The sequence below is a fragment of the Orcinus orca genome, chromosome 7, assembly GCF_937001465.1.
Source record: "Orcinus orca chromosome 7, mOrcOrc1.1, whole genome shotgun sequence".
In the NCBI taxonomy this organism is placed as follows: Eukaryota; Metazoa; Chordata; class Mammalia; order Artiodactyla; family Delphinidae; genus Orcinus; species Orcinus orca.
Genome location: NC_064565.1, coordinates 76,901,579 through 76,921,758, shown reverse-complemented (window position 1 = coordinate 76,921,758; position 20,180 = coordinate 76,901,579). Strand labels below are relative to the sequence as shown.

General features: G+C 43.0%; 1 protein-coding gene across 13 annotated transcripts in view; it reads left to right on the top strand.

The window, feature by feature from the left end:
- NEMP2 (nuclear envelope integral membrane protein 2) overlaps window positions 1-20,180 on the top strand; it is a 58,553-nt gene that overhangs the window by 15,181 nt on the left and 23,192 nt on the right. For 11 of the 13 annotated variants that reach the window (XR_007478345.1, XR_007478346.1, XR_007478342.1 and 8 more), the window contains exons 1-3: window positions 1,453-1,704; window positions 15,547-15,662; window positions 19,899-20,130. Coding sequence is in view for 4 of the 13 variants with exons in the window: in XM_049712151.1 (XP_049568108.1) it covers window positions 1,599-1,704; window positions 15,547-15,662; window positions 19,899-20,130 (454 nt within the window). In the remaining 9 variants the exon portion in view is untranslated. Of the gene's footprint in view, window positions 1-1,452; window positions 1,705-2,617; window positions 2,641-15,546; window positions 15,663-19,898; window positions 20,131-20,180 lie in introns of those variants that run through there. The other 2 variants (XM_033400287.2, XM_049712152.1) reach the window with 2 other exon arrangements.

The following is a 20,180-nucleotide window of genomic DNA, read 5'->3' as shown; positions in this document are numbered from 1 at the left end:
CTCTACCTGATACAGCTGTAGGAAAACACACTTGTCGTTCAAGAATATACAGGTATATATTCTTTTTCTTTTCAAGAATATACAGGTATATACTTTTTTTTTTTTTAAGCCACGTTTCGTAGTGCCATTCAAAATTAAACTAAATCAAAATGAATATGGTTAGGGAAAAAAAATGTTGGGCAAGAGGCAAGTGGTGTCAGGGTCTCTGCTATTTCTCTGGAGATAGTCTGCAGGGTAAGACAAGGTAGGAGTTCAAGTAATAACAGTTTATCTGTAAAAATCATCCTCCCCAGGAGTCCTTTACAAGATTTCTGAACTTTCAAAAAGCCATATATGGGTGTGCACATGGCACCAGGGGGTTGAAGGCAGTTGGTTAAACCTAACTTTGAAGCCAGGGGAAGTCTAGTGAGTTCTACTCAGACCTTTGGGGAAAATGAGGCTAAGCTAGTTTTAGAGGTTGATTTCTGTTACAACTGGCTTCTCTGAAGTACCTTAGCAGAAGTCCAAAATTAGAAAAGAGGAAATGACCTTTTGTTCTACCGAGTGTTTAGTAGGAAATATTGAATCACATTAATGGGTTTCCAAGGCCTGAGGAGGGTTTGGACCTTAAAAAAAAAAAAAAAAAAGTACAGTATAATAGTGTTTAAGACTACAAGCTCTATACTCATTATCAATATTAAAACCACACAAGATATTTTTCCAGGTTTATTGAGATATGACTGACATATAACACTGTATTTGTTTTAGGGGTACAACACAATGATTTGATATATGTATATATTGCACATATAATTTATTTAACATCCGTTTCCTCACAGTTACACATTTTTTTTAATGACGAGAACTTTTAAGATCAACTCTTAGCAATTTTCAAATATTCGTTACAGTGTTGTTAACTTTAGTCACCATTACATCCCCAGAACTTACTTATCATATAACTAGCAGAAGTTTGCACCTTTTGACCACCTTCACCCAGTTCCCCCACCTCCCCCCACCCTGGCAACCACCAGCCTGTTCTCTACATCTTTTTAAACACACACACACACACACACACACACACACACACACACACACACGTTAATTTTAGGGGATATATTGGTGAGGGAACGTTTTACATGCCGTTTATACTTAAATGTGAAAAGTCAATGCTATTTAAGCAACCAAATTGCCAATCTGTTACTGTTACAAACAAAAAGGAAAAATAAACTGATTTTTATTTCTAAATAAAGGGTTGCTGAAGGGCCTTCGCCTTCCTGGGGTATGACTCTGAGAAGCTCTGACAACTGAGCCCTAAAGCCCCACTCACGGGTCAGGGCAGTTTTAAGCACAATTCTCAGACGAAGGGTCGGCTCCTCCCCACACCCTCCAGGGTGAGACGGGGCGGAGCCCGGAGGGCCCCGGAGGCGGGAGGGGCGGGACAGGGCGCGAGCGGGGCGGTGGCGGCGGTGGGGGGGGCGGGACCTCCGGGTTCCCGCGCGCAGGCCGCAGCGGCCCCTGGTCTCCTTCTGGGCCCCACGCCATTTCCGCTACTCTAGGCCGAGCGGGACCCACAGGTCTCGTCCTGCCCCTGGGCCGCGCGGAGCTGACCGCCTGGCGGGATGTGGCCGTCCCCGGGGACGTGCTGGCTGCTCTTCTGGCTGCCGCCGCTGGCCGTGCTGCCGGCGGACGCGGTGCGCGGCGAGGAGGACGAGGCGGCGTTGTCAGGTAATCGCGGGCACGGGCGGCGGGCGCGCGCACGCTCCTCGGCTCCCCCGCTCCCTATCCCCGCCCTCCTCGCCCCCTCCCCCCGTCTCGCCCGGCTCCCCGGAGATGGACCAAGCTCTCCCTTCTCCGGGCGGCGGGGCGCGGGGAGCTGTTTCCCTGCCCGGCTTAAGGTTCCCTCCGCGGGCGCGGCCTCCCTTACCGCCTGCTTGGGCTTCCCTGGACTCTGCTGGCACTTGGACATTATAATTTTAGGATTAGAAGCAACTGCAGAGTTCATTCTGGCCCAGTTCCCTCGTTTTGCAGAAGCAGCCGAAGCCCAGAGAAGTTTTGATTAGTCCAAGGACACACAGATAGTCATTGTACAGATGATCCTAGTCTCCCGACTTTCAACACAGGGCATTTGTATACATCAACTTAGGTTGAAAATATTATTTATCTAGGTAAAACTTTGGACTCAAGACTAGAGAAGGTTTGGCTTTAGAATTGGACTGAACTTCCCCTGCCCTTACTAGCTCTGTGACCTTGAGTGAGTCATGCTACTACCGGTCACATGTAAAACACGGGTAATATTTCACAGGATTACTGTGATGTTTAACGTGTACCTGGTACAAAGGAAACAAGAAATGGTAGCTGTTCATAGTGTTGTTATGGGCTGTCTGGAGTGGGGCAAGGCAGGAGTTCTAACTCCACAACTGCTACTTATTTGCTATGAGCTTAACGTTTCTTTTTCACTGTTTTCAAACTATTTTAAAAAGATTTCCTGGAATCACTGTCCACTAACTTCATCTTATTGCCCCCCTGTGGTTGCAAGGGAGGCAACCAAGTGTAGCTGGGCATAGCTGCCACCCTCCAATAAAATCAGGATTGTTTGTCTAAGGATAAAGGCAGTTATCAGATTGAGCTGGAGCTACCAACTCCTCTGTATCTTGCAGTGAGGTACGCCTTGGGGGACTCTTCTATACCAGTTTTCATTGAATGGACATTTGTTGAGTATTTACTATGTGCTAGGCAGTGTTAAAAGTGCTTTAACTGCATTATCTTATTGAATACTCATAGTAGCTGTATGGGGTAGGTACCATTTATATACCCATTTTACAAAAGAGGGAACAAAGGCTTGGTAGTAGGAGAGGTAACCAGTATGTACTGATGAAAAAAATAAATCACAGATCTGTCTAAGAGGGAGGATTTCTGAGTATGGCTGCAAACAGAAAATTGTAAGTAGCCTTGGACCAGCATCCAGAACGTTGATTTCTCTAGTTTGGTCATTACATTCAGCCACCCACTTGCAGAATTACGTTGGTCCAGGCTTGTCTTTATGGGCCATAGTTTTCTCATCAGTAAAGATGAAGAAGTTCTATTACTGAATGTTCTCCAATAATTTCCTTACCTTTTATTTGCCTCAATGAACCCACTGTTTTTCAGGTTTTTGTTACCAGATTTAGTGTTAACATGTCAACTAATTTATTTTGTTAATCAAATCATACATAAATGCTTCTGTTCTGCCTGAGACATGCAGGATGCCCACTGAGTTGATAAAATTCTAGTCCACAGCTAAGAGAAATGGCAACTTCTGTAGCCTTATAGCAACACTTGCCCTTACAGTGTTAGTTTCTGCTTTATAACAAAGTGAATCAGTTATACATATACATATGTTCCCCTACCTCTTCCCTCTTGCGTCTCCCTCCCTCCCACCCTCCTATCCCACCCCTCCAGGCTGTCACAAAGCTCCTAGCTGATCTCCCTGTGCTATGCGGCTGCTTCCCACTAGCTATCTACCTTACGTTTGGTAGTGTATATATGTCCATGCCTCTCTCTCTCGCTTTGTCACAGCTTACCCTTCCCCCTCCCCATATTCTCAAGTCCATTCTCTAGTAGGTCTGTGTCTTTATTCCTGTCTTACCCCTAGGTTCTTCATGACATATTTTTTTTCTTAGATTCCATATATATGTGTTAGCATACGGTATTTGTCTTTCTCTTTCTGACTTACTTCACTCTGTATGACAGACTCTAGGTCTATCCACCTCATTACAAATAGCTCAATTTCGTTTCTTTTTATGGCTGAGTAATATTCCATTGTATATATGTGCCACATCTTCTTTATCCATTCATCCGATGATGGACACTTAGGTTGTTTCCATCTCCGGGCTATTGTAAATAGAGCTGCAATGAACATTTTGGTACATGACTCTTTTTGAATTCTGGTTTTCTCAGGGTATATGCCCAGTAGTGGGATTGCTGGGTCATATGGTAGTTCTATTTTTAGTTTTTTAAGGAACCTCCATAATGTTGTCCATAGTGGCTGTACCAATTCACATTCCCACCAGCAGTGCAAGAGTGTTCCCTTTTCTCCACACCCTCTCCAGCATTTATTGTTTCTAGATTTTTTGATAATGGCCGTTCTGACTAGTGTGAGGTGATATCTCATTGTAGTTTTGATTTGCATTTCTCTAATGATTAATGAAGTTGAGCATTCTTTCATGTGTTTGTTGGCAGTCTGTATATCTTCTTTGGAGAAATGTCTATTTAGGTCTTCTGCCCTTTTTGGATTGGGTTGTTTGTTTTTTTGTTATTGACCTGCATGAGCTGCTTATAAATTTTGGAGATTAATCCTTTGTCAGTTGCTTCATTTGCAAATATTTTCTCCCATTCTGAGGGTTGTCTTTTGGTCTTGTTTATGGTTTCCTTTGCTGTGCAAAAGCTTTGAAGTTTCATTAGGTCCCATTTGTTTTTGTTTTTATTTCCATTTCTCTAGGAGGTGGGTCAGAAAGGATCTTGCTGTGATTTATGTCATAGAGTGTTCTGCCTATGTTTTCCTCTAAGAGTTTGATAGTTTCTGGCCTTACATTTAGGTCTTTAATCCATTTTGAGCTTATTTTTGTGTATGGTGTTAGGGAGTGATCTAATCTCATACTTTTACATGTACCTGTCCAGTTTTGCCAGCACCACTTATTGAAGAGACTGTCCTTTCTCCACTGTACATTCCTGCCTCCTTTATCAAAGATAAGGTGACCATATGTGCATGGGTTTATCTCTGGGCTTTCTATCCTGTTCCATTGATCTATCTTTCTGTTTTTGTGCCAGTACCATACTGTCTTGATTACTGTAGCTTTGTAGTATAGTATGAAGTCAGGGAGCCTGATTCCTCCAGCTCCGTTTTTCATTCTCAAGATTGCTTTGGCTATTCGGGGTCTTTTTTGTTTCCATACAAATTGTGAAATATTTTGTTCTAGTTCTGTGAAAAATACCAGTGGTAGTGTGATAGGGATTGCATTGAATCTGTAGATTGCTTTGGGTAGTAGTGTCATTTTCACAATGTTGATTCTTCCAATCCAAGAACATGGTATATCTCTCTATCTATTTGTATCATCTTTAATTTCTTTCATCAGTGTCTTATAATTTTCTGCATACAGGTCTTTTGTCTCCTTAGGTAGGTTTATTCCTAGATATTTTATTCTTTTTGTTGTAATGGTAAATGGGAGTTTTTTCTTGATTTCACTTTCAGATTTTTCATCATTAGTGTATAGGAATGCCAGAGATTTCTGTGCATTAATTTTGTATCCTGCTACTTTACCAAATTCATTGATTAGCTCTAGTAGTTTTCTGGTAGCATCTTTAAGGTTCTCTATGTATAGTATCATGTCATCTGCAAACAGTGACAGCTTTACTTCTTCTTTTTCAATTTGGATTCCTTTTATTTCCTTTTCTTCTCTGATTGCCGTGGCTAGAACTTCCAAAACTATATTGAATAAGAGTGGTGAGAGTGGGCAACCTTGTCTTGTTCCTGATCTTAGTGGAAATGCTTTCAGTTTTTCACCATTGAGGACGATGTTGGCTGTGGGTTTGTCATATATGGCCTTTATTATGTTGAGGAAAGTTCCCTCTATGCCTACTTTCTGCAGGGTTTTTATCATAAATGGGTGTTGAATTTTGTCGAAAGCTTTCTCTGCATCTATTGAGATGATCATATGGTTTTTCTCCTTCAATTTGTTAATATGGTTTATCACACTGGTTGTTTTGCGTATATTGAAGGATCCTTGCATTCCTGGAATAAACCCCACTTGATCATGGTGTATGATCCTTTTAATGTGCTATTGGATTCTGTTTGCTAGTATTTTGTTGAGGATTTTTGCATCTATGTTCATCAGTGATATTGGCCTGTAGTTTTTCTTTCTTTGTCACGTCCTTGTCTGGTTTTGGTATCAAGGTGATGGTGGCTTCGTAGAATGAGTTTGGGAGTGTTTCTCCCTCTGCTACATTTTGGAAGAGTTTTAGAAGGATAGGTGTTAGCTTGTCTCTAAATGTTTGATAGAATTCGCCTGTGAAGCCATCTGGTCCTGGGCTTTTGTTTGTTGGAAGATTTTTAATCACAGTTTCAGTTTCAGTGCTTGTGATTGGTCTGTTCATATTTTCTATTTCTTCCTGATTCAGTCTTGGCAGGTTGTGCATTTCTAAGAATTTGTCCATTTCTTCCAGGTTGTCCATTTTATTGGCATAGAGTTGCTTGTAGTAATCTCTCATGATCTTTTGTATTTCTGCAGTGTCAGTTGTTACTTCTCCTTTTTCATTTCTAATTCTATTGATTTGAGTCTTCTCCCTTTTTTTCTTGATGAATCTGGCTAATGGTTTATCAATTTTGTTTACCTTCTCAAAGAACCAGCTTTTAGTTTTATTGATCTTTGCTATCGTTTCCTTCATTTCTTTTTCATTTATTTCTGATCTGATCTTTATGATTTCTTTCCTTCTGCTAACTTTGGGTTTTTTTTTCTTCTTCTTTCTCTAATTGCTTTAGGTGCAAGGTTAGGGTGTTTATTCAAGATGTTTCCTGTTTCTTAAGGTAGGATTGTATTGCTATAAACTTCCCTCTTAGAACTGCTTTTGCTGCATCCCATAGATTTTGGGTTGTTGTGTCTCCATTGTCATTTGTTTCTAGGTATTTTTTTATTTCCTTTTTGATTTCTTCAGTGATCACTTCGTAATTAAGTAGTGTATTGTTTAGCCTCCATGTGTTTGTATTTTTTACAGATCTTTTCCTGTAATTGATATCTAGTCTCATAGCATTGTGGTCGGAAAAGATACTTGAAAGAATTTCAATTTTCTTAAATTTCCCAAGGCTTGACTTGTGACCCAAGATATGATCTACCCTGGAGAATGTTCCATGAGCACTTGAGAAAAATGTGTATTCTGTTGTTTTTGGATGGACTGTCCTATAAATATCAATTAAGTCCATCTTGTTTAATGTATCATTTAAAGCTTGTATTTCCTTATTTATTTTCACTTTGGATGATTTGTCCATTGGTGAAAGTGGGGTGTTAAAGTCCCCTACTATGAATGTGTTACTGTTGATTTCCCCTTTTATGGCTGTTACTATTTGCCTTATGTATTGAGGTGCTCCTATGTTGGGTACATAAATATTTACAATTGTTATATCTTCTTCTTGAATCAATCCCTTGATCATTATGTAGTGTCCTTCTTTGTCTCTTTTAATAGTCTTTATTTTAAAGTCTGTTTTGTCTGATATGAGAATTGCTACTCCAGCTTTCTTTTGGTTTCCATTTGCATGAAACATCTTTTTCCATACCCTTACTTTCAGTCTGTATGTGTCTCTAGGTCTGAAGTGGGTCTCTTGTAGACAGCAAATATATGGGTCTTGTTTTTGTATCCAGTCAGCCAATCTGTGTCTTTTGGTGGGAGCATTTAGTCCATTTACATTTAAGGTAATTATCGATATGTATGTTCCTATTCCCATTTTCTTAATTGTTTTGGGTTTGTTATTGTAGGTCTTTTCCTTCTCTTGTGTTTCTTGCCTAGAGAAGTTCCTTTAGCAGTTGTTGTAAAGCTGGTTTGGTGGTGCTGAACTCTCAGCTTTTGCTTGTCTGTAAAGGTTTTAATTTCTCCATCAAATCTGAATGAGATTCTTGCTGGGTAGAGTAATCTTGGTTGCAGGTTTTTCTCCTTCATCATTTTAAATATGTCCTGCCAGTCCCTTCTGGCTTGCAGAGTTTCTGCTGAAAGATCAGCTGTTAACCTTATGGGGATTCCCTTGTGTGTTATTTGTTGTTTTTCCCTTGCTGCTTTTAATATGTTTTCTTTGTATTTAATTTTTGACAGTTTGATTAATATGTGTCTTGGCGTATTTCTCCTTGGATTTATCCTGTATGGGACTCTCTCTGCTTCCTGGACTTGATTAACTATTTTCTTTCCCATACTGGGGAAGTTTTCAACTATAATCTCTTCAAATATTTTCTCAGTCCCTTTCTTTTTCTCTTCTTCTTCTGGAACCCCTATAATTCGAATGTTGGTGCGTTTAAAGTTGTCCCAGAGGTCTCTGAGACTGTCTTCAGTTGTTTTCATTCTTTTTTCTTTATTCTGCTCTGCAGTAGTTATTTCCACTATTTTATCTTCCAGGTCACTTATCCGTTCTTCTGCCTCAGTTATTCTGCTAGTGATCCCATCTAGAGTCTTTTTAATTTCATTTATTGTATTGTTCATCGTTGTTTGTTTCATCTTTAGTTCTTCTAGATCCTTGTTAAATGTTTCTTGCATTTTGTCTATTCTATTTCCAAGATTTTGGATCATCTTTACTATCATTATTCTGAATTCTTTTTCAGGTAGACTGCCTATTTCCTCTTCATTTGTTAGGTCTGGTGGGTTTTTATCTTGCTCCTTCGTCTGCTGTGTGTTTTTCTGTCTTCCCATTTTGCTTATCTTACTGTGTTTGGGGTCTCCTTTTCGTAGGCTGCAGGTTCGTAGTTCCCGTTGTTTTTGGTGTCTGTCCCCAGTGGCTAAGGTTGGTTCAGTGGGTTGTGTAGGCTTCCTGGTCGAGGGGACTAGTGCCTGTGTTCTGGTGGATGAGGCTGGATCTTGTCTTTCTGGTGGGCAGGTCCACGTCTGGTGGTGTGTTTTGGGGTGTCTGTGGACTTATTATGATTTTAGGCAGCCTCTCTGCTAATGGGTGGGGTTGTGTTCCTGTCTTGCTAGTTGTTTGGCATAGGATGTCCAGCACTGTAGCTTGCTGGTCGTTGAGTGAAGCTGGGTGCTGGTGTTGAGATGGAGATCTCTGGGAGATTTTTGCTGTTTGATATTATGTGGAGCTGGGAGGTCTCTTGTGGACCAGTGTCCTGAAGTTGGCCCTCCCACCTCAGAGGCACAGCACTGACTCCTGGCTGCAGCACCAAGAGCCTTTCATCCACATGGCTCAGAATAAAAGGGAGAAAAAGTAGAAAGAAAGAATTAGTAGAAGTAGAAAGAAAGAAAGGGAGGTAGGAAGGAAGGAGGGAAGGAAGGAGAAAAAGGAAGAAAGAAAGAAGATAAAGTAAAATAAAATAAAGCAAGATAAAATATAATAAAGTTATTAAAATAAAAAATAATTATTAAGAAAAAATTAAAAAACAAACCAAAAAACCCGGACGGATAGCACCCTAGGACAGATGGTGGAAGCAAAGCTATACAGACAAAATCTCACACAGAAGCATACACATACACACTCACAAAAAGAGGAAAAGGGGAAAAAATCATAAATCTTGCTCTCAAAGTCCACCTCCTTAATTTGGGAAGATTCGTTGTCTATTCAGGTATTCCACAGATGCAGGGTATATCAAGTTGATTGTGGAGCTTTAATCCGCTGCTTCTGAGGCTGCTGGGAGAGATTTCCCTTTCTCTTCTTTGTTCTCACAGCTCCCAGGGGCTCAGCTTTGGATTTGGCCCCGCCTCTGCGTGTAGGTCGCCGGAGAGCGTCTGTTCTTCGCTCCGAAAGGACGGGGTTAAAGGAGCAGCTGACTCGGGGGCTCTGGCTCACTCAGGCGGGGGGAGGGAGGGGCATGGAGTGCGGGGCGAGCCTGCGGCGGCAGAGGCCGGCGTGACGTTGCACCAGCCTGAGGCGCGCCGTGCGTTCTCCCGGGGGAGGTGTCCCTGGATCCTGGGACCCTGGCAGGCTCCCCGGAAGGGGGGTGTGGATAGTGACCTGTGCTTGCACAGAGGCTTCTTGGTAGCGGCAGCAGCAGCAGCCTTAGTGTTTCATGCCCGTCTCTGGGGTCCGCGCTTTTAGCCGCGGCTCGCGCCCGTCTCTGGAGCTCCTTTAAGCAGCGCTCTTAATCCCCTCCAGGTACGTGGGGGTTTCTTGCCTTTTGGGACGTCTGAGGTCTTCTGACAGCATTCAGTAGGTGTTCCGTAGGAGTTGTTCCATGTGTAGATGTATTTCTGGCGTATCTGTGGGGAGGAAGGTGATCTCCGCATCTTACTCTTCCGCCATCTTCCCGGAAGCCTGAAGTTTTGACTAAGTATTTTTACCTTAAAATAAAAGGTAATTTAGTTTATGACTAAACTCTTTAACTTAATTGTATCTTTATACATTTAGGAAAACATAAATGACAAAAGTAGTACAAAAGAATAATTCTAAATTTATCAGTTAAAGCAAGTGATGTGCAGTTGTCTCTTTTTTAATATATGATATGTAGTCCTAACATTAGATTAATTGAATATTTTCAAATTGAATGGTATTTTATGTGAACTAAGGGATTTCACTGGTAAAGGTAACTCTGACTCACATCCTTTGGTAATGTAAAGAATTGCACTTTGTCATAGCAGTTTGGGCACAAATGTCCAGAAATACACTGTTGTCCAGGAGTCAGGTTTATTGAAAGGTTCAAGAGAGCCTGCCGAGGACTACAGGTAGTTAAGGAGGGCCGTGTTCGGTCCGTGGCCTTGCTGGGGTAGCCATAATAAGCATGGCATTCGGGGTTGGTCCTGCTTATACTCCTAAGTTTTTGGGAAATGAGGCAGAGCTGGGATAGCCCACACTTGCAGACCCCTCTCCTGACCTGAATCAGGCTTGAGGAAGTGAATGCCTAGGTTATGGGAGCACCCTCTGGGGAGGAGAAATATTTCAGCTCCAGGGGGAAGCAGTGGCTCTCCCTAGGCAGGTGTTGTTCTCGTCTGACCAAATGAATGATTATTATTACATTTTTATGAATCCCTAGAAATTCCCTTTTGTTTTCTGGATTGCCTTGTGAGGGATGTTGTTGATATTGTGATATATTTGGATTTGCCCGGATCTGACACTAGGAGGTTCCAATCCTAGCTGAATGAACCAGCAAAGACTGAGACTGCATGAATAAATGACACCTGCAGACCTAACAGCAGCTTCACAGCCCTCAGTGTCAGGGCTGGAACAGGTGGTAGAGTTCAGCCAGGCAGTGAAGCTGGCTATAGTTTCTGTTTCCTACCCACAGGCAGAGATAGAGGAAGTAGAAACTGAATAATGAAATGTCTCTAGAAGCTTACTGAAGGGAGGAGGGGCCTAGGAAAGACAATGTTTATAAACAATCTAAGATTAAAAGATCTGGTTCCCTCTAGGAAGGCAGCTGTGGTAAGAATCTTGATTGTCAAAGTCACTGTCTTATGCTAGTTGGCCATGGCTTAAGATTCACATGAACTCACTTGGAGCTAGGGTTGTGGTTTCTTGTGGCTGTGAGTTTCTAGTTCCTTAGATAATTAGGAATTCTTGTGTGGGTGGATTGAGATGCATTCACCTCAGGAGACAGGTGATAACAATGAGGGTAGCCAGAGGGCACCATGAATTGCTGACACCTTGTCTATAATGTCTCATGTATTGTGTGAATTCAACATCAGTTTCACCTCAAAAGCCAGAGGCCGCTCTGGAGAATTCCAGGGGAGACGCCGTTTGCAACATGCTTTTAGTAGTGTTTCTGTAAATATCAAGAATCAGGGCAACGTACCCCTATCTGTACTTTCCTTAATCTGGTTGAAGACCAAGGTGAAATCAGAGCAAGTTCTTTTCTTCTAACTGGGAGGTCTTTACACAGAGTACACTGATGTACCATATAGAGTACAACAGAAACACGCTGATCACCACCTCCTGCTTCCCTCTGCCCTCTTCTACCTGGTGAGGAGAAAGAAGAGGGTTCTCAGCCCAAGGGATATTAAGGGTTACAGCTCTCCACCCTCTAGTTAAGGGTACATTGATGATGGGGTAGGGTAAGGCGGAGGTGTAGCCTGCAGGTTCTGTGGGTGGGATGGCAATGGCACAGGCTGGACAGGTGTCCAGCATTAGGTTGCTTCAAGGGGAAGAGCAGAGTGCCCCCCCTTTTACGGTGCTGGCACTGGCCAGCCTCTTATAAAGATTGGCCAGGCTTTCACGGGGTCGGCTATGCACGCCCAAATAACCTACCAGTCCTCTCGAATTACAGCACACACGTGAGAGACAAATATTTAAATGCTACATATACGGTAATGAACATGCCATGTCCCTAACTTCATGGAAAGAGAGTATAAGCTAAAAAATACATATATAATATGAAGAGAATAAAGCAGAGTAAGCAGAAAGTGGGTGAAAGGGGTAGGAGTGTGCCATTTTAGACAGTGGGGCCAGAGAAGGCCTTCCTGAGAGGGTGAATTTTGAGCAAATACATACGTTATCTATCAGAAGGAGCCAGCTCTGCCGAGATCTGGGGAAAGCCGGTTGCAGATGGAGGAAACAGCATGTAGGAAAGGTTGAGGCAGGGGCGGCTTGGCATCCTGAGGACAGGACGCTTGGTGTGGCCGGAGAGGCTAAGCAGGAGGAAAGGTCAGAGGTACCCAGGTCCTAGGAAAGGAGGGTGGGTTTTCTTACGGGTGTGACGAGAAGTCATTGGAGGGTTTTGAGCAGGTAAATGCTGTGCTCTGGTTGATGTTTCTAAAAGGTCCCTGTACTGATTAGAGAATAGCTTGCAGGGGAGCATCGTAGGGGTGATTCTGTAAGCAGACCAGCTAGAAGTGCCTTATAGTAACCCAAGTGCAAGAAGACTGCGGCCTGGACAGCAGAGAAGCATTTATTCCTAAATTCAAGCTATTGCGCTCTACCCACATTGCGTCATCTTGCTCTTATCTGAAGAGTTACAGATATCAAATGATTTAGGAGACAGTCTTAGGACCAAAATGGAAAAAAAAAAAAACCTCACTGGAAGGCAGCGTTTGTTTGCAAAGCTCAGGCTCCAAAGGGTTTTTCCTCAGACCACTAACAAGAGGGTAGTTCGTATACTTAGGGGAATTGACTCAGCCCTCGAAGTGGTGGAACGCTCTCTAGGAGAGGGGATGCACAGAGGGACCCTGGAAAGACCACAAGAAAAGCCCCTAGTGAGCACGCGTATGGTGTTAGGAGTAACCCTGAAGAAAGAACGGGCTGCAGTTAACGTTCTCATGATGGTCTGGGCTGCTGGGGTCTGCAGACCACAGACCTCATGCTCTTCACCTGACCCCAGCCCCAGAGTGTGCTCCCTTCCCAACGATAGGAATCCCCTCTTCCACTGGGGACTCCCAGCATAAGGTTCTCAACTCCAGCCACCTGATTTCACCCTGTTCCTGCCTAGAGAGCCCACAGGGGACCGCGGAAGGCAGAATGTGGGATACCAGAAGGCGAGTCCGGAGCCCTCCCTGTGGTCACTAGCTGAGGGCTTTTAACGTGCGTGGTGTGTTATCATCGCAGTCGCTCAGGCTCTTCCAGGGTCTGCACTGCCTCCTTGGACACGCGTCTTTCATACGGCCAGCTGCAGCCCCTTGGGGTCCCGGGAGGGCCCTGTCCTCTGTGCAGCCCGTGGCCAGGAGTCATTTGTGTCTCAGATACACGCAAGAAGGCTCCTCAGCATCTGTTGCTTTGTGTGTTGTTAACACTGTTCTGCATTCTCCTTTGTGCCCTTGTGTATACACAGATCATGAAAGAATGCATTTTTAATTTTTGTATCCTATATTTAAAAGAGAGCCTCTAGAGCTTCCTTCTCGTGCCTTTTTGAGATCTGCCTCTTAACCTGGATTCTTATATTTGCATCTCAAACTCTGCAAATTTCTTGGTATATTTAAAAACATATGCGTCACAGTGTTAAGAGTAAAGATTAAATGGTTTCACAGCATCACAGTGGAGGGTACTGGATCCTCGTGTAACTTCTCTGCTTTGTGCAGCCACCTGAGAACCTTGACTTTTATGCAGTTGTATTTTCAGAGCTGATGGGCATTCACAGTGTCTGTTTCTTCACTTTTCTCCAGCTTAATGCTAAGGTGTTTCTAGGCAGGACCAGGACCTATCTGGACTTACTTAGTGTTATTCCCTAAATGGATATAATTGTCGAGTTGTTATTACTGGTTACCCGATCCTTCCCCAGCTTTGGTGTAGCAGGTTGTTCTAGCTTCATTTCAGGTTTTTCTGGAGAAACAGCTGATCACACTCTCCTTAGAGGAGTGAGGGTTGGGGCATAAGGCCTGTTTCTTGATTGCACGTAAACATTCCCTGTTGCTGTTTCATATATGACAGACGTAGTGGTGATACCCTATCCTGGGTCCAGAAGCATCTGTGACTTTCATCTCACTTCATTTTAAATTCAAATATAGCAGCAGCCTCAGAAAAAAATGAACCCCATTACTTCATAATTTTCTTGTGACATTTACTACATTTACCATCTGTAACGCTGCACTTGTCTTCTCTCTCTCTCTCTCTGTTACACTGTGTTATATTGTATTATATATTACATACTATATATAAAATATTTTTTGTGTATTACACAGAACACACACACGTATGTATGTACTACATCTGTCTCCAGCCAAACTTCTCCTGTGCTACAGACCTATCCATCTTCACCTAGCCCCACCAACCAAGACTCAGTACTTCTAAAATTGAACTCTTCCCCTTTTTTTGCTTCTTCTCTAGTATTCCTTATATCACTCACCAGAACCATCAGGTCATTTCTGAATCTCTGAGTCTGTCGATTCCACTTCCTAGGTGCTCTTACATCTGTTCTTTCTCCTGCCTCCTTAGTTTGTTTCTTGTTTAGACTGCTTCGGGAGCCTCCACAGCTCTTCTGCTTTCAGTCTTCTGCCCCTCTAACATTTTGCGTGGCCTACAGAATGCTCTTTCTAAGACACGACTGTGTTCTCTGTTCCCACAGGTCCATTCTGTGCCTTGCTCTCCCCTGCTCAGTTCCTGGAAGCTGGCCTCTGTGGGCTTCTTTGCCCTCTGGCTTCCAGTTGGGTTTGGCAGATGAGAGGCACTGACGGGAGGGCGGGAGAGAGCTCCCCCTGAAGCTCTGGCAGGGCTTGCATCCCCTTAGACTACTGTCCTCTCGGCTCTGGTAACAACGGGTCCTCCCTTTGCCATTTCAGGCCTAGGGATGTTGAAGGCTTTCTGCTCTTGTTGGTGCCTGGGAACTTCACGGTTCCTTGTTGTTAATGCCTTAACCCTGCCTACGTCTTCACTGAACTCTTCTCAGTGAAACCCTTTGGAATGTCAACAGTGTCTTGCCGAGACTTTGACACTTACCTAAAATCCTTCAATGCTCTGCTTTCTGCGGGAAGTCCACCCTCCTCAGTGTAACAGAAACCACCTAGCTCTCTAGCTGCAGGTGTTGAAATGTCCTGTGTATTCCCTACACTCCGTCCTCGTGAATGGCCGAAGCACTTCCATGATTTCCCTCATCTCCATGGTTCTGTACACATTTGTCACCCCACCCCCTGACTTCTGTCTCGTTGCCTCTGACTGTGCTTCAGTGCTCCTCTCACGTTTCCTCCTTTCTGGGAAGCCTCCCTCAATCCTTGCCCTCTACTTCAAGATTGAAGAAGTGCCTATTCTCCATGCTCTTGCAGTCCCTCCATCTGTCATAAGAGTATTGGTACTGGACTGTAATCTTTTTGTCTGCCTCCTGCTAGATTGGAAAGACTGAAGGACTATAATTACCACGTAGAAGAATTTACTGGCCATAGACTACAAAAACAACCGTCATTAACCCTGTGAATAAAAAAGAAGATAAGATTCTGGGCAATTACATATTTAGGAAATATATTCTTTTTTCCATTTCTCAGTTGCAAGATGTAAAGCTTTGAAGGAAATGGATTTAATTAAAACGTCTCAGTCAGACTGTTACTGCTACAATCAAAAATCCCAAGTGAAATGGAAGTATATATGGTCAACTGTGCAGGTAAGAGCCTACTTTCAAATTATGTCTTAGGAACAGGGAGTTAAAACGTACTATTTCAAGAGTAGAAGTAGCTTTTGTATGACATAGAGCTGTGTATCAGTATGAAAGCTGCCTGGGGGATTACACACAGCAGTTCTGGTTGGGGGGGGGGCTATGGGAGGGGACATTAACCTCCATACTCTACATCAGCCCCTCTCCAACCACTCCAAGTAGATATACTATCTGAGTGCAGTGTGCTTGCTGTTCGGACATGGCTCAAGACAATACCCTCTTGCCTACTTTCCAAAATAATTGCTATCTCAGACCCTTCTCTATAGAAATCTGAAGTTACCTCTGATCCCAGGTGTGGTCAAGATAGTAGTTACTCTTAATAGCCTAGCACTTTCCTTCCTTCAGCATTTAATGAATATTTATTAAGCACCTACTAAGTGCCAGGAATTCTTCTAGGCTCTTAGGATCCATCAGTGAACAAAATAGATCCCCGCTCCTGTGATGTTTACACTCTTGGGAATGGGGGTAGGGGGTATGGTGGGGTTAGCTATAAATGTAAAAGAGGAGAAAATTATAAAACTAGTAAGTGCTATAAAAAAAGAAAATGTAGAGTAAGATAAGTGGAATGAGGGGGGTGGAGGCAAGTTGCAGTATTAAAAAGAGTGGTCAGGGTCTTTCTCATTGAAAAGGTGACACATGAGTAAGATCTCAGTGATGTGAGTTACCCAGCAGGGTATCTGAGGGAAGAGTGTTCTGGCTGAGGGAAGAGCTAGGACATCATCATATCAATAGGCACTTGATGTTGCTTTGTACTATTACTGATAATATACACCACTTTGGTCACTTGGTTAAGGTGTTATCTGTCAGTTTAGTTTTACCACTGTAAGATAACTATTTTCACCTCTGTAATGAATGACTATTTTGAGGGGATAATTTGAGACTGTGTATATATTTTATTCCTCATCAAACTTTTACCCCCTTGTTTTATTATCTGTTGATGATGCTTGCCTGAATCAGTTATCATCACGATGTTTATCAAATGGTGATTTTCTAATTCCATTATTCCTTCTACATTCATTGGCATTCTTCTATAAGGAAGAGTTTTACCTCCCCAATTTATTTATATCCATATGGTTTCATGGATTGCCAGTTCATTTGCTGGACTACAATTCCTTACTTTTATTATTTGTTTTGTTATTCAAATTGTCCTAGATTTGGCCAGTAGGAGCCCCTTCGAACTAGCTCTTATGTTCTTTAACTTGTGCCTATCATTATTTGAGCACTTCTTTACCTTCTGGCAAACAAGATGTTCCCAAGCTTATCCTGTAATTTCTTAGATGCAGCTCTGGAGTCATACATTTTTCCAAGGAGCATTCAGTGTCAGGTGTGTTCATTACTACCGGATATCATTATCATATGTGTATATACACGCCCATACTCCTATACACATGGCTGTTTCTTCCTTCCTTTCTTTCTTCTTACTTCCTGTCTATCTGTCTTCAAAAACCATGACTTCTGATCTCTCCAGCACCACTGGGTTCACTCTAGTCTTTCTCCTTTCCATATCTATAACTCTCTTCTCTGATTGTGAGAAACCTGGTTCCCATTCTCATCAATATATTGATTTATTTGCCTAATCCTAGAGTAATTTCAGAGTTGCTAAGCCATACTGTTGTGAAAAACAAACCTAGTAACAAGAGCTCAGTATTTGTTTACAGTGTGTTTTATCTTTAGTTTGAGGGGTCACAGTCTAAATATTGTGCTCAAAAGTTACTTGGGTTAATTCATTCCTACCCATCCCCCTTCAATATGGTTATATTATTCATTTGAAATACACTTGTTTTTATTTGTTTCCATTTCAGAGTTTTTCCTCATCCTGGTTGATTTTATTATTATTTTTTAGTATGTACAATATTAATATGGCTCAAAAGTGAAAACTACACAAAGGTGTTCTCAGAGAAGCATCACTCCCCCTCATCCCTTCCCACCCAACCCATGTAGGTAATCAATCTTGTTAGTTTCTGGTATATCTTTCCTGTGTTTCTTTTTACAAAAGTAAGTGGTGATGCGTATTTATAGATGGTGCTTAAAGCCATGGGACGAAGGAGTGAGTTTAGACGGAGAAGAGGAGAGGACCAGCGACTGAGCCTGGGTCAGTCAGATATTAAGAGGTCTGGGAGGAGGAAGGGGCCAGCAGAGGAGAGAGAGAAAGGGCAACAAGTGAAGGAGGTGCCCAGGGAGCCCCAGGAAGTGCGACAGGGAGGAGGGAGTGATCAGCAGCGCCAGACTCTGTTGATGGATCAGATAGAATGACTGGGAATGAGTTGACCATTCGGTTTAGCAACACCATGCCACTGATGACCTTGTCAGGGGCAGCCTGTTGGGAATGAAAGCCTGACTGAAGTGGCTAAAGAGAGAAATGGGGGAGAGGAACCGGAGGCTGCAGGTATTGGCAACTTTTAAAAAGAATTTTATTGTAGTGGGAAGCGAGGAAAGGGGGTGATAGCTGAAGGGGAAAATGGAGTCAATAAAAGGGTTTTTTGTGTTTTTCTTTAAGTGGGAAAAATGCCAGCATGTTTGTAAGCTGATAGGAATGGTCTAGTAGAGTGGGAAGAAGTACTGGTGGGATGTCCTTGAGTAGCCAAGGTGGGTCGGATCCAGTGCACAGGTTGGGGGCTTGCCTTTAGAATGGAGCATGTAAATCTCCGTGGCAGAAATTTCCTCTGGAAATGCACAGGCCAGAAGCAGAGCATGTGCCTGCAGATGCTGACAGGTGGGGGGATATGGGGATAAGAGCCCTCCCGGTTCTCTTCCGATTTCTTCCGTTCTCAGTGAAGTAGGAAGGATCACCAGCCAGAAGTGAGGCAGGGAGAAGTCATTGGGGTATTGAGGAAGGAGAAGCCGTGAGGTCATCGTTGAAGAGAGTGGAAGAGCCACTGGATAGGAGTGTGTGGTATGATTGCCGACAGCCTTCCGGTCCTACTTCAGGTTCACAGTCAAGGGTTTGCAGTGAGAGCACTACGAGTTTCTCCAGCATGATCGGTGGTGCAGATGCAAAAGTGGAATAGGTGGAGGGTTGGATTTTGTAAGTGAGTGTGACAAAGCACAAGGGGTACAAACAAGTTAAGGGTACATATAAGGGAATGCTTTATAATGATTGATCATGGAACTTAGCTGGAAAAGAAGGGGCTGAGGACATCAAGGGTGAAGAGCAGAGGAAAGGTGCTTGCTCCCTGCTGGGGTTAATGCTTGCTGGGGTCGGGGTGTTAAGGGAGGCACGCTGGAAAGGTAGGAGGTGGTGGTCAGCTAGTGGGGTGCATTTCATGCAGCCTGTATTGGGGGCTGCAGTGTGGGACTGACAAGATTGGGGTGTGGCCGCAGGCATGATTAGCTGAGGTGAGTGGAGCATAAGAGGGGAGGAGTTCAAGGAACCAAGAGGACAGGATATTGGAAGGAGTTTTGTGTGTATCTTGTGTATATTTAATCCCGGAGACATGACAGGAAGTAGTATTGGAGAGCGAGCAGCAGAGAGCCAGGAGCTAAAATCCAAGAGAATCGGGGCGTTGGTAGACAGATAATGGGTGATTTCACCTGAGGCCTGAGATTCAGAGCTGGTGCTCTCTTTTCCCTTTTCAGGCTTGCCGTATCCTTGGACAAAGAAGAGAAATAGAGAAGGACAAAGGCAGCAGCAGAGTTGTCCTTTAATGATCCCTTGGCTGTCATCATCTGCTTAGTATTGTAGGTGGTTCTTTGCTCTGAGACTTGAGTAGGACCTGGGGTTGGGTTCTGATCCTCCTTCAGCGGGCATGGTGAGAGAAGCCTCAATCACATATGCTCAGCTGATCTGTAAGATAGAAATACTTTTTTCTCAGTCACAGTAGAAGTGGTAGATATATAAACCCTATTCTCATTAGGTTTATAACCAAATAGTTTGCTACCTATTATTTTCTATCTCATCCATTTTCACATGTCTCTTGGCCACAATAACCTGCTGGAAGAGGGAATTCCATCATCTACAACACAGGGGAAGAAACATCCACTTTAAAAAGTGTCTGTGCTCCAGTGTGTGTTGACTAAACACAGATCTCTGGATCTGTCCCTGGGATCAGAATGTTGCCAAGTACCTCTGAGTGTTCTTTACTCAACCAGTCTTGGGCTCTCTTTACTCCTTTTCTCATGATTTTAAGAAGCTTATAAGAAGTTTTAACTTCTGTGTTTGTGAATTTGTTTGTTCTTGTTTTGTAGGTGAAAATTACCAGTTCAGGCCTGCTCAGTATTGTATATATCACAGAAAGATATAATTGCCAGTATCCAGAAACCATTCTGTCTATTATCAAATGTGTGATTCATAACCTTTGGACACCAAAGGAGTCTAATGATATAACCATAACCATCAATCCATATCGGGAGACTGTGTGCTTCTCTGTGAAGCCTGCCAGGAAGATATTTATCTATACCGTAAGAGTGAATCGAAACAGTAAGTCTCTTTTTATTATACTTGATTTCTGGAATCAGTTTTTCTGGAGT